The sequence below is a fragment of the Dipodomys spectabilis genome, unplaced genomic scaffold (genome assembly GCF_019054845.1).
Source record: "Dipodomys spectabilis isolate Male_0828 unplaced genomic scaffold, ASM1905484v1 ptg000112l, whole genome shotgun sequence".
Classification (NCBI taxonomy): Eukaryota; Metazoa; Chordata; class Mammalia; order Rodentia; family Heteromyidae; genus Dipodomys; species Dipodomys spectabilis.
This window is the reverse complement of record NW_024870789.1, coordinates 1,639,833-1,661,448: the sequence shown is the minus strand read 5'-3', so window position 1 is coordinate 1,661,448 and position 21,616 is coordinate 1,639,833. Positions and strand designations below refer to the sequence as shown.

Here is a 21,616-nt window from a genome sequence, read left to right as displayed (position 1 = left end):
GACTTCCAAGTTAGTGGGGTGTTTCTCTTCATCCTATGCCATTTCCCTGAGATCTTCTGTGTGCTCAGATTTGGGTGGAACAAAGACCTCTTGGATGAACACACTGTGGCAGAGGTTTTCTTTCTCTTGTATCAAAGACATGCCGATTATTTGGCTTTTAGTTGGTTCTAGTTTGCTTCCCTCTGATCCTGGCACAATGTTATGGTGCCAGTTTCTTCTTACTAGGCTACAAGATCAAGTCTCAGACAGCAGTCTACCTTCCTCTTCAGTTGGAAAAATCTCCAAGGAACCACAGTTATGATTAAGAAGCAGCTAGACACGGGCAATAAAAATTTCCTCTGCTAGGAAATGGCAAGTGGGTGGGTGGGTGTGGTGATAGGAGAGTGAGAAAGAAGAGAAAAATGCTGCCTTTGAAAAAACTCAAGTAACTGGAAGCATCCTTGATCAGTCATGAGCTAAATCTTCACATGTGAGCATATTCAGATGTTGAGTCCTGTGACATTTTCCCCACTCTCAATTTTACCCACTAATTTCTTTTTTGTATTGTAAAAATACTGTACAGAAGGGTTACAATTACATGGGCAAGATAATGAGTGCAATTCTTATCAAACATTGTTATCTCCTCCTTTGTTTCCCTTCCCATCCCTTCCCCCACGCCAAAGTTGTAAAGTTCATTTTCAACATAGCCCACCAATTTCTTTGAAAAGACTTATTGTTCGTTTCTAACTGCTTCTTGTTGAAATGGAGTAATGTCCTAGGATGACCTGATGTCTTTCATCTGTAATCCCAACTAAGCAGGAGACAGAAGTAAAGGACTGAAGTCCAAAGCTGCTTTGAGGATAAATACCAGAAAGATAACTGAAAAATATCTGAAAAATTACTATAAGACAAGAAAAAGTTGGAGCCCTAGCTCTGCCTAGTGTGAGGTCCTGAGGTCCAATCATACGACTGCCAAACAAAACAACCTAAATAAAAAGGTAGCAAGGAACTAGTGTTCTATGTTCTTCAAGTTTCTATGAACATCAGCTTTCTGTTTTGTTTGATGTTTCATGAGTGCTGATCTTGAGCTTGAACTCAGGGCATAAGCCCTGTTCTTGAGCTTTTTGCTCAAGGCTGTCTGCCACTTGAGCCACAGCTCCAATTGCTTCTGCTGATTTTGTAACAGCTATCCTAGTGGATGTAAAGGGGTAGGACCTTTGCCTTTTCCTAGTGACTAGTGATGTTTCATGAGGATGTACATCTGCTGTGGAAAAATTCCAGTTGCTATCCTGTGCCATTTTCAAATTAGGTTTATTTTTAATTTATCTTATTATTTTGTGCCAGTCCTTGGGCTTGAACTCAGGTTCTGGGTGTTGTCCTTGTGCTTTTGTGCTCAAGGTGAGTGCTCTACACAGCTCCAATCCTGGCTGTGTGTGTGTGGGGGGGGGGGGCAGCGGTGGTGGTGGGTGGTTGTGGAACTATGTGTGTGATAAATTGGAGATAAAAGTCTTACATGCTTTGCTGCCTAGGCTGGCTTCAATCTGTGATCCTCAGATCTCAGCTCTTGAGTGTCTAGGATTACAGACATGAGCCACTGGTGCCTGGCAATTCATAGTTTTTTAGTCATTTAGTTGTATGTCTCATTTCCCAGCTGGAATAGACATAGTAAAGTACTAACACCAGACAAGCTTTTGTTCTATGTAACTATTTCCTTAAAGCCACAGTAGTTTATACTGTCCTAACCTCTCATTTTGAATTAATATGCAAGTTTACTAAAGTGTGTGCTCAATATTTTGCACTGTGTGCAAATATCACTCAGCTCATAACTCACTTCCTTATCCCGAAGCATACTGAACTATTGATGAAGAGGCATAGCCTGGATCCAGTGTGTGAGCACAGTTGAGTATCTAAAGACTCCTGGCCATGTCAGCCTGGCAAATGTGCAGCAGGGGGTGAGAGGTGGGGAGTTGGGGGGTAGGAGGTGGGTATGTGTGGTCTGCACTGCTTTGCGTGCACCAGAAGGGGCGCTCGCAGCACCAAGCTGCGATAGTAGTCCCCAGGAGCATCGGGGTTGGAGGCTCAGCAGGCTCCAGGGTACAGAGCAGTGTGCTGGCTGGATGGGGCGTGGTTTGCAGGTTAGAGCTCATTTTTGGCTCTCTGCCTCCCTGAAACACACAGAAGAGAAGAGAGCAGCAAGGAGGCGTTAGCACCAAGCGGAGGACTGGAGTGATGGACAGTGGAGGAGCACTCAGACGCGGACATGGCCCTACCGCCCTGTTCAGGATGCTCGTGATTCTTTCTATGCAGACCTGGAACCCAGGAGTGGCGGGATACACTCGTGAGTGCAGAAAAGGTTTTAAAACATGTATCAGTAACTGAGAAATTGCCATTGTATTACTATAAACTTTTATGAACACAATGGCTGGCCTGCTTCGGAAAATGAAGCTAGCACGAGGTGGTTTATAGTTGATTTGCCCTTCTAAGTCCAAAAGATGAAAGTACTTTTTTTTGGGGGGGGAGAGGGGGGGTCCGGTCATGGGGCCTGAACTCTGGGCCTGGGCGCTGTCCCTCAGCTCTTCAGCTCAAGGCTAGCGCTCTGCCACTTGAGCCATAGCGTCACTTCCGGCTTTTTTCTTATTGCTTATGTGGTGCTGGGGAATCGAACCCAGGGCCTCAAGCATGCAAGGCAAGCACTCTACCACTAAGCCACCTTCCCAGCCCCATGAAAGTACTTTTGACTCTGGGAGCCCAGGTGTCTTTCAGTCACCAAGAAAGCTCTCGTTGTGGTAAGGTTAGCAGGAGCATGTTGAGAGAGGAGAGAATAGGATGGGGTTCCTGGACAGGAAGATCAGGCCAGTGTCCTCACTGGTGTTTTGGTATGGATAAATCTTCCAGGAACTTTGTTACTAAAAGAAATCACTGGCCCTGGCCCAGGTGGCTTGGTCCTGCATTAGCATCATAGGTGTATGGAGTTGGCTCTCTACCCAGTAAGCAGACCAGAGAGGTTTATAAAAACACCTGGTTATGAAAACCATGACTATAGTAATATTCTTTGATGATGCCCCAACATAATCAATGACCCCTACTTTTTGAAAGTTAATGGAGTGGTGTACTTACAAGCAGAGTCTCTGTGTTAGGGATTCTGGTTCTAGAGCTGCATGCCAGTTTGTGAGGTCTCCAGTAACTTATATCCCTCTTCTCTAGTAATTTACATTCACTCTGTGTGTCTCTTTCCTCATCTTTACCCACATAGATGTGATAAGATTTGGAAATGTGGTGTAAGCCATAGATCCACTTGCCTAGCAAGTATGAAGCCCTGAGCTCAAATGCTTGTACTCAAAAAAGAAAACAATGTAGTACCCTACCATATAGAATTCTGATGAAGAGTAAATTAATATGTATAAATAACACCTGGATCAATGTAATTTGTCTGAAATAATGGCTGATACAATGACCTAAAGTTTAAAATAGAAAAATGACCATGGTCCTTGACCTTGGACAGAAAGCTAAACAATACCTTTGGGAAATGCATTGCTGTTGGTATTGCTATTGTCTGGATATTACCGCTTATACTACTGTTATAAAATAGAAATATGAGCCAGAAGACTGGTATGAAATCAGAAGCCCTTTCTGCTGGGCACTAGTGACTTACACCTGTAATCCTAGCTACTCTGGAGTGTGAGATCATGGTTGGAAGCCAGGCCAGGCAGGAAAGTCCTTGTGACTCTTATCTCCAATTAACCAGCAAAAAAATTCTCGAAGTGTAGGTATGGCTTAAGTAATTGAGCACCAGACTTGAGTGGAAATGGCATGAGCATGAGGCTCTGAGTTTAAGCCCCTCCAAAACAAAAAAACAAAACAGAAACATCTTCCTACAGTATATTGACATGTATCAGCTTTATACAATGTTATATCTCTATAAAAATTTCTCTGATTTTTAGCTATTAAGGTCCACTGGTTATTAGCAACATTAACTCTCTCCCTTAAAAATATATGTAAAAGCGTAACTTCTTTCAATGTCACTTATTTTCCATTGGTTGGAATTATCCTGCTGTCTTTGTCAGATCAATGTGGCCTGGACACCTGTGTTTCTTATTCTCTTTGAGGACATACCTCCACTGGCCATCTGTTCATTGTCTCGTGTCCACGACTATTGATTTGTTAAACCATGCTAGTCTCCATGTGGAGCACACAGCTGTACTGGGGTGGGAGCGGCATGTGCATAGACAGTGATGTAAGGCAGCGCTGTTGGAATCTGAAGGTCTCCTGGCAGCTCCATGCCTTGAGATTTCTCCTGTCCTCATTTCTTCCCCAGACTTCTCTCTAGCTTGTTGAACCCTTCTTAAATCTGGCTCTTCCCCTGGGATTGTGCCTTCCTGAAATGCTTGATATCTCCCTGTGTGTTCTCCTGTGGGGTTTTGGCTCTTTGCAGCCTCTGTGAAGGTCAGAAGTGGCTGCTCAGGCATCTGTGAGGGAGAGGGTGCAACACTTTGCAGAACCTGCAACTGCCACATGTCCTGGCTAGTGGGTGTCTCCTGTCCCCCAAGATGTGCTATGCTTCCACAGCAGATGTCTGAGCATACTTCTCACCTTAGGCAGATTCTTTTTTTTTTTAAATAAGTTTTTTTTATTGTGAGAACACTGTACAGAGGAGGGGTTACAGTTACATGAGCAAGGTAATGAATACATTTCTTATTACGCAAGCATTGTTGTCTCCTCCTTTGTTTTTCCCCTACCATCCCTTCTCTCCCATCTCCACAACTACACTACCCCCGCCCCCCTGCCTAAATTGTAAAGTTCGTTTTTTGACATAGCATCTTGTACATCTCATTTTTGCAATGGGTCAACCTGTATCCTTGTTTGAACAATTTTTTCCCTTCCCCTCCCCAAATTATACCAACATAAAAGATTCTTGCATAGTTCACTGTCTGGCCCTGGTAAGGAGAGGGTGTTTCACAAACCAGCTCCCGGGTTCTCTGTTCATGAAAACTATGTCTGGTGTTCTGGAACACAGCACTCCACAGAGACTAAGACCCATACCACATGTTTGCCTTTTGTAGTCATGTTCTTTTATTATTTTTTAAAATGCCCTGCAAGGAGAAAATATTTGCAAAACACTGCAAAGCAGTTACTGATAATAATCTTTGTTCAACTAAAATATTAGTAAATAGCAATAGTTATCTCGAGATCCATGTAGTTTATTATTTTGACCAGAAATTCAATGCAAAGCAACAATAAGGGAAGTGGCGTTCCAGATTCTATAGAAAGGAAATAATCCTCTGGATTAAAGAAATTGAATAATATATTGTTTTGTGGCCATTTAAACAATTTAACCATGGAATCTGAGAATTTCATAGAAACTTATGGAATTGGGAAATGTTTGGGTTTAGCATAACATGACTTCTGTTTTGAAACTGTGAGGTCACTGTCACTGATGTGGAATCGGGCTGTGTGCTTCTGTCCCAGAACCTCTTGCAGACAGGAGATGTCCTAAGAAAACTGCAGGTTAAGTCTGCCCCTGCTGACATCATTGAGTGACTCCAGTTACCTCCCTAGAAGTCCATCCATTGCACAGATAGAGCCCTGTGCTTCTGATGTGAATCCATACATTTCCTCCCACTGTACACAGCTTTCTTCCTTGACTATACATATACCCACCTACTGTGTCCTCAATATTCTGGCTTGGTAGAGCCCAAAGCAGATTATATTTTGCAAATTACAATTTCAGGACTGGAAATATATGTGTATATAGGGAAGAGACTGTATGTTTGTAACATACCCTAGGTGTTTTATATTGTTTTTGAAATTACCTGACAGGGTTCTCTGATTAATGACAGGGTCTGATAGTCCTACCCAGGGGACCTGGGAGGCCTAAGCAAGTACAGTCACAGGACTCAGTGCTTTGGGGCAGTGAGCTCTCAAAGTCTCCTTTAAGTCTGTGTTTAAAAGCAGAAACTGCTGCTTTGCCTATTCTCTGTATTTTATTTCACAAAATGGTCCACTCTTGACAGACTATGGAGAAGTTATGGGTCCTGTCAGAAAGTGGGGTGTGGTGGGTTGTTGAATGTAGCTGGGATAGGAATGTGTCCTGATGTGAATGCTGTGGGAGCCTGCCTGGCTGCAGAGGTAAGCCTTGTTCCTAGACTCTGCTGTCCTGACTGGTGCTGTCACTCCTCTACCTCCCATCTGGCCTGGCAAATGAGGACTGCACAGCTCTCCTTTTAGGGTTATTTCAGCCCTTTAAAGGCGCATATTTATGGTCAATATGTGTTAAGGGTGATATATAGTGTAGATAACAGATTTTTAGAAAGTTGTACAGGGGTTCTTGGATCAGTGGTCGGTGTAATTCAGGAAATACTCATCAAATGCCAACTGTGTGTCAAGCAGTGTAATGAAAACTGAGGAAATAAAGATGAAATCTGTTTCCTTAAGAAAATGACCTGCTTTATTCAAGTCTGCATTTATGAGGCTTAAAAAAATTTTTTTTTTGTTAGTCATGGGTTTGAACTCAGGGCCTGGATGCTGTAGCTGAGCTTTTTTGCTCAAGGTTAGCACTCTACCATTTTGAGCCACAGAGGCCCTTCAGTTTCTTTGAAGGTTGATTAATTGGAGCTAAGTTTCATGGACTTTTTCTGTGTGGGCTGGCTTTGAACTTTGATCCTCAGATCTCAGCCTCCTGAGAGGCTTGAATTACAGGCATGATCCACTGGCACCCAGCTATGAAACTAAAAAAATTTAATATAATTTTATAACAGTATAAATGTCTTATAGCATTTTGTAAATTTTTTTTAATTGTGAAAACACCATACAGAGGGGTTACAATTACATGAGCAAGGTAATGAGTACATTTCTTTTTTAAAAAATATTTATTTATTTTTATTGTGAGAATACCGTACAGAGGAGTTACAATTACATGGGCAAGATAAGGAGTGGATTTCTTATCAATCATTGTTGCCTCCTCTTTGTTTCTCCTTCCCATCCCTTCGCATACTCCCCCTCCTCCCCCCAACCGGCCATCCCCCCTCCCCCAAAGTTGTAAAGTTCGTTTTTCGACATGACTTGTACATCTCATTATTGCAATGGTCCACCTGTATCCCTAGTTAAATGATTTGTTAGGCAAACCCCTCCACAAATTATACCAACATCAAATACAGTGAAAACAGGGGTTATACTGTGGGGGAGGGACATACAAAGCAACAAAGGAATAATCTTATAAAAGTGTTAGAAACAATTGTATGAAAGAAAAAAAAAACAAGTATTGTTGCCTCCCCCTTTTTTTCCCTTACAATGACTTCCCATTTCCCCACCCCCTCCACCTGCCCCCCCCCCCCCCGTTTCCTCCTCCACTCTCCCGCAACCCAGCACCAAAGTTGTGAAGTTCATCTTTTCGATATAATGTCTTGTACATCTCATTGGTGCAATGGGTCCACCTGTATCCCTATATAAACAATTTTTTTCCCTTCCCCTCCACAAATTATACCAACATGAAATACAGTGAAAACAGGGATTATACCATGGGGGTATACAAAGCAACAAAGAAATCATCTTATAAATATGTTAGGAACAATAGCAAGAAAGAAAACTAATTAGTCTTTATCTTGGGGTTCATTTTGCCTAACATCAACTTATCTGACCGTTTTTGCTTGTCTCAGACATATACTAGTTATTGCAAATAAGAGAAACCATGGGACTTTTGTTTCTTTGGGCCTGGCTTACTTCACTTAATATAATTTTTTCCAAGTCTTTCCATTTCCTAACAAATGGGGCAATGTCATTCTTTCTGATGGAGGCATGGAATTCCATTGTGTAGGTATACCACATTTTCTTGATCCATTCATCTACTGAGGGGCATCTGGGTTGGTTCCATATCTTAGCTATGGCAAATAATGGTGCAGTAAACATAGTTGTGCTGGTAACTTTAGTATTATCTTGTTTTGTGATAATTTGGGTAAATGCCCAAAAGTGGGATTGCTGGGTCATAGGGAAGCTCTATGTGTAATCTTTTGAGGACCCTCCAATCTACTTTCCAAAGTGGTTGAATAAGTTTACACTCCCACCAACAATGCAGTAGGGTTCTTTTCTGTCCACATCCCTCCAGCATCTGTTGTTATTAGAGTTCTTGATTCTAGCCGTTCTAACTGGGGTGAGGTGGCATCTCAATATTGTTTTGATTTGCATTTCTTTTATGGCTAGGGATGTTGAGCATTTCTTCATGTGTCTATTGGCCATCCTTCTTTCCTCTTCAGAAAAGTTTCTCTTTAATTCTTTAACCCACTTATTTATTGGGCAGTTGTTTCTTTGAGGATTTGTTGTTGGGGATTTAATTTTTTGAGTTCCAGGTATATTTTAGATATGAGACTCTTGTCTGTTGTACGGCTAATGAATATCTTCTCCCAAATCGTGGGCTTTCTATTGATCTTTAGCTATGTCCTTTGCCATGGAGAAGCTCTGCAATTTCATGCAATCCCATTTGTCCAACCTTTCTTTGATTTGTTGTGTTTCTGGGTCTCTATTAAGAAAATTTTGACCTCTGTGAAGGAGACTGAGGGTTTCTCCTCTTCCATCCTGTAATGTTTTCAGGTTGTCTGCTTTGACTCCGAGGTCTTTGATCCATTTGGAGTTGATTCTGGTGCAGGGTGATATATCAGGATCTAGCTTTAGTTTTCTACAAGTAGTTAACCAATTTTGCCAGCACCAATTACTGAAGAGGCTGTCTTTCTTCCATTCTCTTTTTTTAGCTCCCTTATTGAAGATTTGATGGTTATAGGTCTGTAGGTTCATTTCTGGGTTTTCAATTCTATTCCATTGGTCCTGAGGTCTGTTCTTGTGCCAGTACAAAGCTGTTTTGATTACTATGGCTTTGTTGTAGAGTTTGAAATTTGGTATTGATATTCCTCCAGCAGTGTTCCTTCTGTTGAGGATCATTTTTGCTATTCGGGGTCTTTTATTGTTCCTTATGAATTTTTGGATTGCCTCTTCTATTTCCTTGAAAAATGAGGTTGGAATATTGATAGGTATTGCGTTGAATTTGTAGATAGCCTTGGGAAATATTGCCATTTTTACAGTGTTGATCCTTCCAATCCAAGAGCATGGGAGGTTTTCCCACTTTCTAAGTTCTGTTTTGATTTCCTTTTTCTGGTTTTTAAAGTTTTCATCAAAGAGGTCCTTCATTTCTTTGGTTAATTCCTAGGTATTTTATTTTTTGTGGGGCTATTATGAATGGAGTTGCTTTCCTAATTTCAGCCAGGCTTTTCTCATTGTTGGCATACAGAAAAGCCATTGATTTTTTTTTTTTTGGGTCTGGTCGTGGGGCCTGAATTCTAGGCCTGGGCACTGTCCCTCAGCTCTTCAGCTCAAGTCTAGTGCTCTACCACTTGAGCCACAGCACCACTTCCGCTTTTTTTTTTGCTTATGTGGTGCTGAGGAATCGAATCCAGGGTCTCAGGCATGCAAGGCAAGCGCTCTACCACTGAGCCACCTTCCCAGCTCAACCATTGATTTTTGAGGGTTAATTTTATACCCTCCTACTTTGTCAAAGTTTTGAATCTGCTTGAGTAATTTGGGAGTGGAGTCTGTGGGATTCTTTAAATACATGATCATGTCAACAGATAATGTTTAGAAGTATACTGGGTTCTTGTATATTAAGGTAATAGCTGAACAATTCCTTTTAGATATTCTGTTTACACAATCATAGTATCTAGAAATGTTGACGGTTTATTTCCTGCTCTTACTTATTTTCTTCTAAATACTAGTAAGATTTTTTGGTACAATGTTTAACATAAGTTTTGGTTCCTGATCTTGAAAGAAATACTTCTTTCTCTATTCAATAACCAGTCGTTGGTATTAAGTTTTAGTTACTAGTATAAGCCATTCATTACTTTTACAAACCATTCATTTTTCAAAGTAAAGTTATATAATATTTCAGTTAAGCAAAATGGAAGTAAATTCTCACCACTGTCCACTAGTTATTGATTTCATGACACCTATTCTTTATGCACAATGTCTATTTACATATCTTCTATTTACATGTTGTATGATGCGTGAAACTGTGCATTTCTTTCCAGCCTGTTGGTTAGTAACACCCCGTGTATAGGTTCAATTCTGGTCAAATTGAAATGCTTACACCATGGGAAACAGCAAATGCTACTAATCAGGTTTTAACAATCAATGAGAGCCTGTAGTTAGCAGTTACTAGCATATCTCAGTGAAAATTGACATTTGCTAAAATTCAAGCATTTTTCTCCCTGTTAACTCAAAATGAAGGGAGATGAGGAAGTAGAGGTAGGAAAACTTTTCTCAGTGTGTCTGTAGCCTGTGAGGGATGATGATGTTTTTGTTGTTCAGGCAAGTGCGATGCTCCACTGACTCCTGCCTTGCCCCGGGCATCCTTCAGCAGCAGCTCAGCTCTGTCCAGCAGCCACGGCCCTGGATTTGCTAGTCTACATAGGAGAGATGGTGAGTCTGCTATTTTCAATCCACTCTGGTGTCTTCCAAAGATTTTATATTCTTAGCTATTTTCCATATAGCTGTAAAACTACTTATACTGAAATTTAAGAAAAGGACCCATCATGTTATCATTTGTTAGCTTTCTTCTTGCTAATAAGTTTGTGTTTATTTTGTTTTGGTATCTTTCCCCTGTACTAAATGACAATAAGTGCTGATGAGGAAAACTCAGCCAGAAAAGAAATATTTGAGGTCATAGATTATTTCCAATTATTTCATCTTTTTTAGTTTTAAAATACCATGTGTCTGGTAAAGTAAGCTGATCATAAGAAAAATATCACCAAAGCTAAAATAAATAAAGAAAAGACACGAGGCAATTTCAGAGCTACTGGGTAAAGTAACCAAGGTAGCACATGATGCCTCTGTGATTTGTAGGAGCCATGGCTTGTGATAGGGAGATGTCTAAGTCCTAGTACCTCAGTGGGAGGAAGCCATAAATGTAGCATTGAAAATAAGTATTCCTGTCCATCCAAACCTTGTGAAGGGAGGTACAGGCTCACTCTTTGAAGATGTATTAATCTATTCATGCCAATCTAATATTACTAAGTACATTGCTTTTTCTATTGAGCAAATAACACTTTAGTAGATTAAACAATTGAAAGCATTGAGAACTTACAAGTACTGTTACTCTTTCCTTCTTTCTTGTTTTCTTTCCTTCCTTCTACTAAGTAGATGTACAAAGAGATTTTAATTCCTCACTTGTCAGGTTTTGAGTACAATGCATTTTGATGAAACCAAATGCCAACTAAAATTATATTTTCAAAATAATAATTTCTTTTCTAACATCTGAACTTCCTAATAGCTTCCAAATTATTAAATAATATTTGAGTAAACATTGAACGTGGTTTAGAGAGACTCAATGCTTGTATATTATGTTTCTGACTTGTAGAGACAGAAACTTAAGAGTCTGGGTCCCTTGGTTTGAGCACTGGTTACTGTAGAGGCTATAAACACCAGGAAGAAAAATTCAAAGTAGAAGTTTAACTTATTTCCAATATATTTAATGAAAACAACTCACATTTGACATATCATTATAACATGTCTATTTAATGACCATGCAAATTTACATCCTATTTTGGGGCTACTTCATATGTTTAAATTGAATATTAGGGAGATTAAGAACTCTCTTATGTGGCTGGGAAGGTGGCTCAGTGGTAGAGTGCTTGCCTTGCATGTATGAGGTCCTGGGTCCGGGTTCAATTCCTCAGCACCACATAAGCAGAAAATGCCTCAGGTTGCATTATGACTCAAGTGGTAGAGGGCTGAAGAGCTGATGGACAGTGCCCCAGCCAAGAGTTCAGGCCCCACAACCAAAAACAACAACCAAAGAAACTCCCTAATGAAACAGCTGGTGATTGTAGAGATGGTAACAGGTTAGTATCATTTAATATATACTCTGAGAGTATGTTTGAAATCCTTTATTGTGATTTTCCTAGAGTTCCTGTGATGAGAACAGGCTGGACTTGCTTTAGTTCCTGTAGGATGAGTCAAACAGATAGCTTTTTGGCTGTATATAGTCTTTGGGACAGCAGGTCTTTCTCCACAGCTTGTGCTCTGGAAAACTGCTGGAGGCACAGAGAAGTCAGTCAGCCAGCACTTAGACCAGTCTAAAACAGGGTACATCCATTCATGTTGCATGCGAATAACTGAAATTGTTTCCTAAGAAAAAAGAGCTAAAGCAAAGGCTTTAACTCTCCATGAAATAGTCAGAGTGGTAAAGAAGCCTCAGGGTTAAGCCCAGAGGTCTGAGCAGGTGTCCTGGGCAGGCACTGAGCTAATTGTCCCTTTCCTGAAGACACCTTTGATCTTTGATGGAAGACCCTGCTTCCCTCACCCTCTCCCCAATTGCCATATCATGTTCTGGAACCCTAATGAGTCATTATGGGGAGAGGAAAGCATGTAGCTAGATGAAATCCCATTTGAAACAATATTACAGTGACCTTGGAGAGAAGCTTAGTTTGGCATAAGTTTCAATTAGTATTTCTCGCTTAGCCTCTATACCTCCTGAAGAATGGGACTGTCTTTTATTTCACATTAGCCCACTTAGAATTTGTCCCTTGTGTATCTCTGCTCTTGTCCTTATTAAAACTTCAGGAAGACATGAATTTATTTTCAGTTTTCACCTTAGTGAGTTTCCTTTCTGTGAAATGATAGCATATTTTAGGGCGGTGTCTACCCTGGGGCAGCAGGGCCAGTGGTCATTTTTATTAATCACTGGTCAGAGGAAGGTGGGCCCAGCCCACACCTGTGAATTTCTGTCAGCCTTTCATCTCCCTTGGGAAGCCATCTTCCTGTGTGTCAGGATTCTGCTAGAGGTGAGCAAGCGGTTACATGGAAATAAGATAGGAACTTGTGGTATGTCTTCCCCCATTAAAAGTATTATCCAGGTAGGCCATTGATAAGAACAGTCTAATTCCAGGAATGGGTACCACTAAAATGGAATTACTCTTTAATAGAAGACTCACAGGATCCTAAAATGGTGGTGTGTTTTCCTCATCTGCAAAGCACACTGCTAAGACAGCCACAGGTCGTTTCAGGTGGGGATTGTGGTGAAGAACCCCTGTGTTGTGAGCAATGTCATATATAATATCAAATTTTATTGAAAAGCAACAAATATGAAATATATGTTGATTTGGTTGGTGTTAATTCACCAAATACTTAAGAGCCTAGGGCACTAACAATGTACTTAATTGTTCTTAATTACTAATACTAATTCTCAGACCACACCTTATACTTCAAATTAATTGAATTTACTAGCGGTGTAGGCTAGGAAAGGGTTAAAATGGTGGGCCTTGCCTCAGGCAAGAGCTTATGGCCAGATAAGATACTGCCAAGTCACAGAGCTGTCACTGAGCTGTTGAGGCCAGGTGGTGTCAAATAGCAGAGTTGTTTGCAGTGAAATTCTGGTTCAAGGTACATGACTTATTTCAGGAAGAGTTGAGTCTGGGTCTAGAGATGATTTTCAGGCACACTTTATCCTCAGGAAAAAGTGAGTGGGTGAAATCAAGCTAGGATCGACTTGAGCTGAAACTTCCAGGATAGAGTTGGGACTTAGGCACTTGTAAATCCTTGACACATAGGCTGGATGGTCTGATATTGGGTCAGTGTGTGCTGCTGTGTCCGTGTACTAGGTATTACTCCTTTTATAGTTTACATGATGGAGTTGCACGAAACAAAAGATCTGTTGTGTTTGGTAAGCTCATGGGCTTAGTGTTTGTGGTATGATTTTATATATTTTCACGTGATTATTTGTAGGCACAAATTATCAATTCTTGCCTCATGAGGTGACAGTGGATATTCACTGTTGATGTATGCAAAGAAGATGTAAAATTATTCTATTTGGCAATTATCCTCAGCTTAGGTTAATGCTATTGCTTCATAAAATGTTATAGATCAGACTAGGTCTTAAAGCTGCTGTTCTGCACATTATAGAGTAACCCAGAGCAGGCCCAGCTGTTTCTCGTCACTGTGACATCTGGAAGGGACTTTGGTACCTCAGAGGAAGATAGTGAGTTGTGTTTTTCTTAGTTTTCTTACTTAGCTTTTCAAAATATACGTAAAAATGCACTCTTCCTGGTGGCTCTGTCCATTGTGAAGTGACCAATGAGCAAGCCATGAAAATTGTATCACTTGCTATTGCCTCTTTCTAGAATTGCATGAGGCAATAACACCATTGTAGGATCCTTGATTGTCTTCCAGCATAAGATGGAGCATGAAGGGAAATCACGCAGTACTTACTAGATTTCTTCCTGAATGCTCATCCCAGCCCTAGAGCTATCATGTGGAAAGGCTGTCTGTGTATGGGGCCCCCTGGGCTATAGAACCTTTTTCTGTGCAATGGTACCTTCTAGAAGTACTTTTGTTTTGAATCATGGTGTTTTATTCAGCTAAGGCTTCTGTGAATGGCTGAGAAGGGAGGAGGTGGGGGACAGTGGAGAAGCAGCCTAGGACACTAACAATAGACAAGTTGTGGAACTAGTCTTTTGGGTGAGGTGACCAATTAATTACTAAATGCTGGACTCCCTTTGGCTTCTACATGGAACTTTTCTTTTTTCTTTTTGAGCTGGTCTCCCAATGTAGCCTCAACCTGGGCTTGAACTTACAATCTTTCTATCTCAGCCTCCTTAGTGCTGGAATTACAGGTATGGACCACTACATCTTACATGGACTTTACATATCTGCAGTATTTGATAAGACTAGCAGAACTGCTTGAGAACTACGATTTACACTGCTAATGAGTAGCAGGCTGCCCTTCAGCTTGCCCCTTTATAATGCCATCAGTGTGCTTTGTTTGGTTTGATGTTATGCTGTGTTATGTTATGTTATGTTGATGTGATGTTAGGTGAGAGTTGGCTCCCAAACTGCCTTGAGCTCCTCAATATTCATCAGGCCAATGCTTATATATTTCCTTTCTCTCTTTAATATTTTATTAAGTTTTAGAGAAAGCATGTGTAGATAATATTTCTAAGCCAGTGTACCGCAGCTTCCTCACCTGCAGAGACCTGGGTTTACCTGTGGCTGTGGTTCCTGCTTCAACAAATGGGCCCTAGCAGAGAGGGGACTCACTGGTTTATTGCTTTATTAGTGAATACAGGCAAGTAGTTTAATTGGGAAGCTGACAGCCTCTCCTCACCATAGTTTAGAGGTGAAGTGTTCAAGGTTGATTAATTGCAGTTGTTGAAAGCTGCAGAGATGTGAGATGTAGGGATGTGGCTACGCTTTGGAAGAGGCTGCTTCCAGGGCTATTCTCTGGGAGCATGCTGAATCTTTCATTTCTATGCACTCATTTGTAGAGGTTCCACAGAAAGATGGACATGTACAAAAAAATACTATCAATAAGTTATTGAGGACTGTAATATTAACCAGTAGGACCATGAGAATTTGGGGCATTTAGCCATTTCTCAGAGATTTAAGATGAGTCTTCTAACATTTCAAGTGTATAATTTCCAAGTACAAGGAACTGTCAAGCCTAATTTCTAGCTAGTCTGCCCCCATGGTAATATTGAAATGAGGGAGGCCAGAGCTCTATTGTAATGTTTTCATTCCTCATTCTCTCCAGTCCGGGGGCTTGAATTCAGAGCTTGGGCACTATTCCTGAGTTTTTTTATTTTTGTTTTCTTTTGCTCAAGGCCAGCACTGTAGTACTTGAGCCACAGCACCATTTCTGCCTTTTTCTGTTTATGTGGCACTGAGGAATCAAACCCAGTCCTTGATGCATGCTAGGCAAGCACTGTACCACAAAGCCACATTCTCAGCCTTCATCCCACATTTTTAACTTTAAATAACAATTACAAAATTGTCTAGGAATTTTAGTCAAGGCTATTTACTCTCAGCCAGAAGCCAACAGACTTCCACTTACCACATGAGGGGTGTTTAGACAGACAGTAGAACAGGGAAGGAAGGTGTTGGATAAATACCAGCCTTGTCATGAAAGATGAAACTGTCATAGAATGGAGAACACAAGGAAACCTGATTCCTGAAGCAGTGTGAGAAGGACAATGATAATAAAATGTGGAGTCTTATGTGGAAGACTGGTGTTAATAGTAATATTAGTATTAATATTGTTAATAATAAAGACAATATAATATTGTTAATCATATTGCCCCACAGCTCTCTGGAAACTAGCCCTCATGGCAACTATAGCTATTAAGAATATTCAGTTCACCTGGAAATTACTCAGAGAGTAGACTGTATGTGTTCTCACAACACATACACTGATTTGTTTGGTTGAACCTTTCCATATGTTATCTATCAAAGCATTGAATTGTACATAACAAGTATATACAATTTTTACTTGTCTGGTAGGAATAATATTAACATCATATTAACATCCATATTAACATCACAGTTTTTCTCAAAGTACCATGGAGAAGATAGTATTTAGAAATTATACAGAGCCTAGTGTTGGTGGTTACCACTTATAAACCTAAGTACTCAGAAGCTTGAGATTGTAGTATCATGAAACTAGAATAAGCAGGGAAATCTGTGAGAGTTTTATTTCCAATTAACCATCAAAAAAAAAAGCTAGATGTGGAGCTGTGGCTCAACTGATAGAGCACTAGCCTTGAGCAACAAAGCTCAGGGACAGTGCCCAGGCCTTGAGTTCAAGCCCCAGGACCAACACACACACACACACACACACACACACACACACACACACACACATTATCCCCCCCCCCCACACACATAAATACAGCAAATTAATCAATCTTTACGGATATTTTTTCCCTCAATCTAACTTTTCTGTAAGTCAAAAGTGGTTTCAAATAAAATAAATAAATAAAAAGAGGTCCGTAAAAACAACTAGCATCACAATCCACTAAAGAATGGACGGTGGGTTTTGTTTTGAGGAAGCTTAGATAGCTTTCTATTATCCTCTATCAGCCTTCTAGTGGTTGGGATATGGGCAGGTGCCACAATGTCTGGCCTTATTTGAGGTTCTGGAACAAAGAACTGGATCATGGGGAGGGCAAGCAGGGGGACACACAAATGGAGGGAGGGTAAATGAGCAAATGCAGTCATTATATTTAATGTACGTTATGTAAAAATAGAACTCTGTAACTTGAGGATAGGGATGGGCTGAGGAAAGATGAGAGAAAATGGTGGAAAGAGTGACATTGATCAAGATGCACTGTGCTCGTAATCTGACTTGTGGAACTGAAACCCGTTTGGATAAACTCTTAACAAAAAGGAATAATAAATTAGAAAAAAGCCGCATCATTGCACTTAGCAAAATTTTGAGTATTTGAACACAGATTTTTGTTGAAGCAAATGAGTAGATCTTAGCATCTAGGCTCTAAAGCTTACAGATGCTTTCTATTTTACTAAGCACACAGCTATACCTATGTGCAGGGCTATGCATAGAGGATGTAGCTGAGAAATGATGTCTGTACCTCCCCAGTAAAACTCCACAAGTCCTGATGTAGGTGCTCTTGCACTTCCCTCCTCCCTGTCAGGTACCATGTCAACTATCTGACTTGTCCTCCTCACTTAAACATCAAGGCAGGATGTCAATGCTAGCAGCTCATTAAAGGCTCTCCCTTCCTACTTAAATAACAAATTAGTTCTGGGTACAGACTCACAAATTAGGTATCAGAACCCTGGGGAACAGTATTTTTATGCAGATTTTGCTATATAAAGTATTGTTTGTAGAACACTGCTCTTTTCTAGGCATTAATTACTAGCAAAATTAATTACTAGTAAAAATCAGAATGGCTTTCAAAGTAACCTAAAAAATTAGTTTACTTAGTTTAAAATTGCTTTGTTTAAAAATCAGAAAATTCATTATGAAAAATATAAATTGAGGTACAATCAATCCTAAGGGTTCATAGGCTCCACAACCCAGATTTATCCAAGCTTCAACTGGCAAATAATTTGGAAAAAAATTGTCCACGAAATTGAAATAAGTTTTTTTCTTTGTTGTTGTTCTTTTCTTTTTGTCTTCTTTGTTCATTTATCTATCTATCTTTTTTTTGTTGTTGGTGGTGATGGGGCTTGAACTCTGGGCACTGTCCCTCAGCTCTTCAGCTCCAGGCTAGCAACCTACCACTGCCACAGCACCACTTCCGGTTTTCTGAGTTGTTTATTGGAGATAAGAGTCTGAAGGCCTTTCCTGCCCTGGTTGACTTGGAACCAAGATCCTCAGATTTCAGCCTCCTGAGTAGCTAGGATTATAGGCATGAACCACCAGTGCCCAGCTTCCTTTCTCTATCTTTGAAAAGAAAAAGAGGGCACAGAAATAGAAGGGCAAAGGGTGAACAAATGTAGCAATGGTACTCTCTAGGCACTGTGTTGAAAATAAACTATACAACTTGTGAGTGGAGATGGGAGAGAAAAACTGGAAGAAAGCAAGGGGTGACATTGTCCAAAAAGAAATACATGCTTTACTTGACTTACGTACTTGTAACCCTTTTTTATATCACCTTTATAATAACAATTAAAAAATAAAAATACTATATCTGTTGAAATATACAGGCATTTTTGGTTGTCATTGGTTAACAATACAACATAATTTTTTATGTTTTTATGCTTTCAATTTTTTAACTTTTAAAAAAGTTTTTATTTGCTTGCATAGATGCTCTCCAGAGGGGTTACAGTTGCATCAGTAAGGTAATGAGTACATTTCTTATTGAACATTGTTATTCCCTCCTTGTTTCTCTCCTACTATCCCTTCCCTCCCCACCTTCTCAATCCTTCCACCCCACCCCACCAAAGTTGTAAAGTTCATTTCCAACATAGTATCTTGTATCATTGTTGCAATGGGTCATCCTGTGTCCTGGTTTTAGCATTTTGTTATTCTCCTCCCCTCTCCAAATTAGATAAATGTACATACAAGATGCAAAGTACCAAAATAAAATACAATGACAACAGGGATATACTATAGGAAGAAGAACATACAAAAAATACATAGTACATTAAAACAACAACAACAAAGAAAAACCTCTTGTGTTCATATCTTGGTGTTCATTTTGCTGAGATCATCTTATATGGTCATATGTCCATAGCTTTTGAGCTTTTCTGCTCATCTGATAAGACTATCCTAGACATATCCTAATTATTGCAAAAGGGAAACCATGAGACTTAAATTTCTTTGGGTCTGGTTTACTTCACTTCATATGATTTTTCTCCAAGTCTTTCCATTTCCTAATAAATGGACAGTGTCATTCTTTCTGATAGAAGCATAGAATTCCATTATATATATATATATATAAAACATTTTCTTGATCCATTCAGCTACGCAGGGGCATCTGGGTTGGTTCCATATCTTAGCTATGGTGAATAATGCTGCAATAAGTATAGTTGTGCTGGTAGCTTTAGTATGGCCTTGTTTGTGATCATTGGAGTAATAGGCCAGAAGTGGGATTGGTGGGTCATAAGGGGGTGTGGTCTTTTGAGGAACCTCCATATGGCTTTCTAGAATGTTATCAAGTTTACACTCCCACCAACAGTGCAGTAGTGTCCCATTTTGGCCACATCCCCCCCATCATCTGTTCTTATTAGATTTCTTGATTATATCTATTTTAACTGGGCTGAGATGGACTCTCAATGTTGTTTTGATTTGCAATCCTTTTATGGCTAGAGAAGGTGAGCATTTCTTCATGTGTCTCTTGGCCATCCTTATTTCCTCTTCAGAGAAATTTCTCTTTAAGTCTTTAGCCCACTTATTAATGGGGCAGTTATTTCTTTGATGATTTGTTGTTGGAGGATTTAATGTTTTGAGTTCTAAGTATATTTTAGATATGAAGCCCTTGTCTGTTGTATGGCTAGTGAAGATCTTCTACCAATTTGTGGGCTTTCTACTGATCTTGTTAGCTATGTCCTTTACCATGCAGAAGCACTGCAGTTTCATGCAATCACATTTGTCCAACCTTCCTTTGTGTTTCTAGGTCATTATTAAGGAAATTTCGGCTTGTGCCAAGGAGACTTAGGGTTTCTCCTATTACTTCTTGTAATGTTTTCAAGGTGTCTGCTTTGGCTCAAGGTGTTTGATCCATTTGGAGTTGATTCTGGTGCAGGATGATATATAGGGATCTAGTTTTAGTTTTCTACAAGTTATTAACCAATTTTGTCAGTACCATTTACTGAAGAGGCTGTCTTTCTTCCATTCTATTTTTTTAGCTCCCTTATTGAATATTAGATGGCTATCGGTCTGTGGGTTCATTTCTGGGTTTTCAGTTCTATTCCACTGGTCCTGAGGTCTGTTCTTGTGCCAGTACCAAGCTGTTTTGATTACTATGGTTTTGTAGTAGAGTTTGAAATTTGGTATTGATATTCCTGCAGCACTGTTCTTTCTGCTAAGGAATATTTTTTCTATTCAGGTTCTTTTATTGTTCCATATGAATTTTTGGGTTTCCTTTTCTATTTCGTAGAAGAATGAGGTTAGGATATTGACAGGTATCATACTGAATTTAGCCTTTGTAAGTATTAGCCATTTTCATGATGTTAATCCTCCAAATCCAGTAGCATGGGAGGTTTTTCCACTTCCTAAGTTCTACTTTAATTTCCTTTTTCAGGTTTCTAAAGTTTTCATCATAGAGATCTTTCGCTTCTTTAGTTAACTCCTAGATATTTTAAATTTTTGTGGGACTATTACGAATGGAGCTGCTTTCTTGATTTCAGTTGCACTCTTCTCATTGTTGGCATACAGAAAAGCCATTGATTTTTGAGGGTTAATTTTTTACCTTGCTACTTTGCCAAAGTTTCAAATAAGCTTTAGTAATTTGGGAGTGGAATCCATGGGATTCTTTAAATACAAGATCGTGTCATCTGCAAAGAGGGAGAGTTTTACTTCATTTTTCCATATTGGAATCTCCTTTATGTTTGCATCTTGTCTTATTGCTGTAGCTAGGCATTCTAATACTAAATTGAAGAGAAATGGAGAGAGTGGACATCCTTGTGTTGTTTCTGAGTTTAGAGGAAATGGCTTTAGCTTTTTGCCATTAAGTAAAATGCAGTTTCCTGTGGATACTGAGGGATGACTAGACATGACTTACTTCCTATTAAGCTAGAAGAATGAAGGGCATCAACAATGTATCATTGTGAAGTGAGGAGACTGTGTCTCCATCACGTTATTGTGTTCTCACAGTCATCCTGGTGCCTTTTTGGGTGGAGGGTGGTGGCTCTCAGCCACCAGCTCTTCAATAAAAACTCCCATATCTTCAACTTCTCCAAATGTGGCTTCTCTGTTTTCTTATGACTGAGATAATACCTGCAACACTTCAGACATAGATGTGTTCACTTGGTGTTCAGTTTTCTGTCTGCTGAATTTTTACTTAGAGGGACACTGAAGGGACACCAAAAAGTCAGGAGGAGGGTTATAACCTTCATATCAGAGAAATTAATGTAGTCTTCATCTATTTTCCCTTTCATGTGATATATTTATAATTATGAGATGTTATATATTCTATAATTTGAAGCTATGATCTTTCTAAATTTATGTTCATATTCTTAATAATCTAATTAAACAAGTTGAGCTTTTCAAAATTACTTAGATAGAAAGGGCTAGCATGTTTTCTTTGCTGAAGGGATAATTCATTCAAGTAAGATTTCATAGTCTGACTCCTTTTGCAGCACTTTATATATATATATACGTTGTGTTTCTGAGTCAGTCCATTGTAGCTTGAATAGGCATGGT

At 39.7% G+C, this 21,616-nt stretch overlaps 1 protein-coding gene across 1 annotated transcript in view; it reads left to right on the top strand.

Annotated features, from left to right (window-relative positions):
- Positions 1–2,262: 2,262 nt before the first annotated feature.
- Positions 2,263–21,616, top strand: part of LOC122114868 (contactin-associated protein-like 3) — a 165,197-nt gene continuing 145,843 nt past the window's right edge. The window contains 2 exon segments of the mRNA XM_042688131.1: positions 2,263–2,317; positions 10,324–10,434. Of these exon segments, the coding sequence (XP_042544065.1) occupies positions 2,263–2,317; positions 10,324–10,434 (166 nt within the window).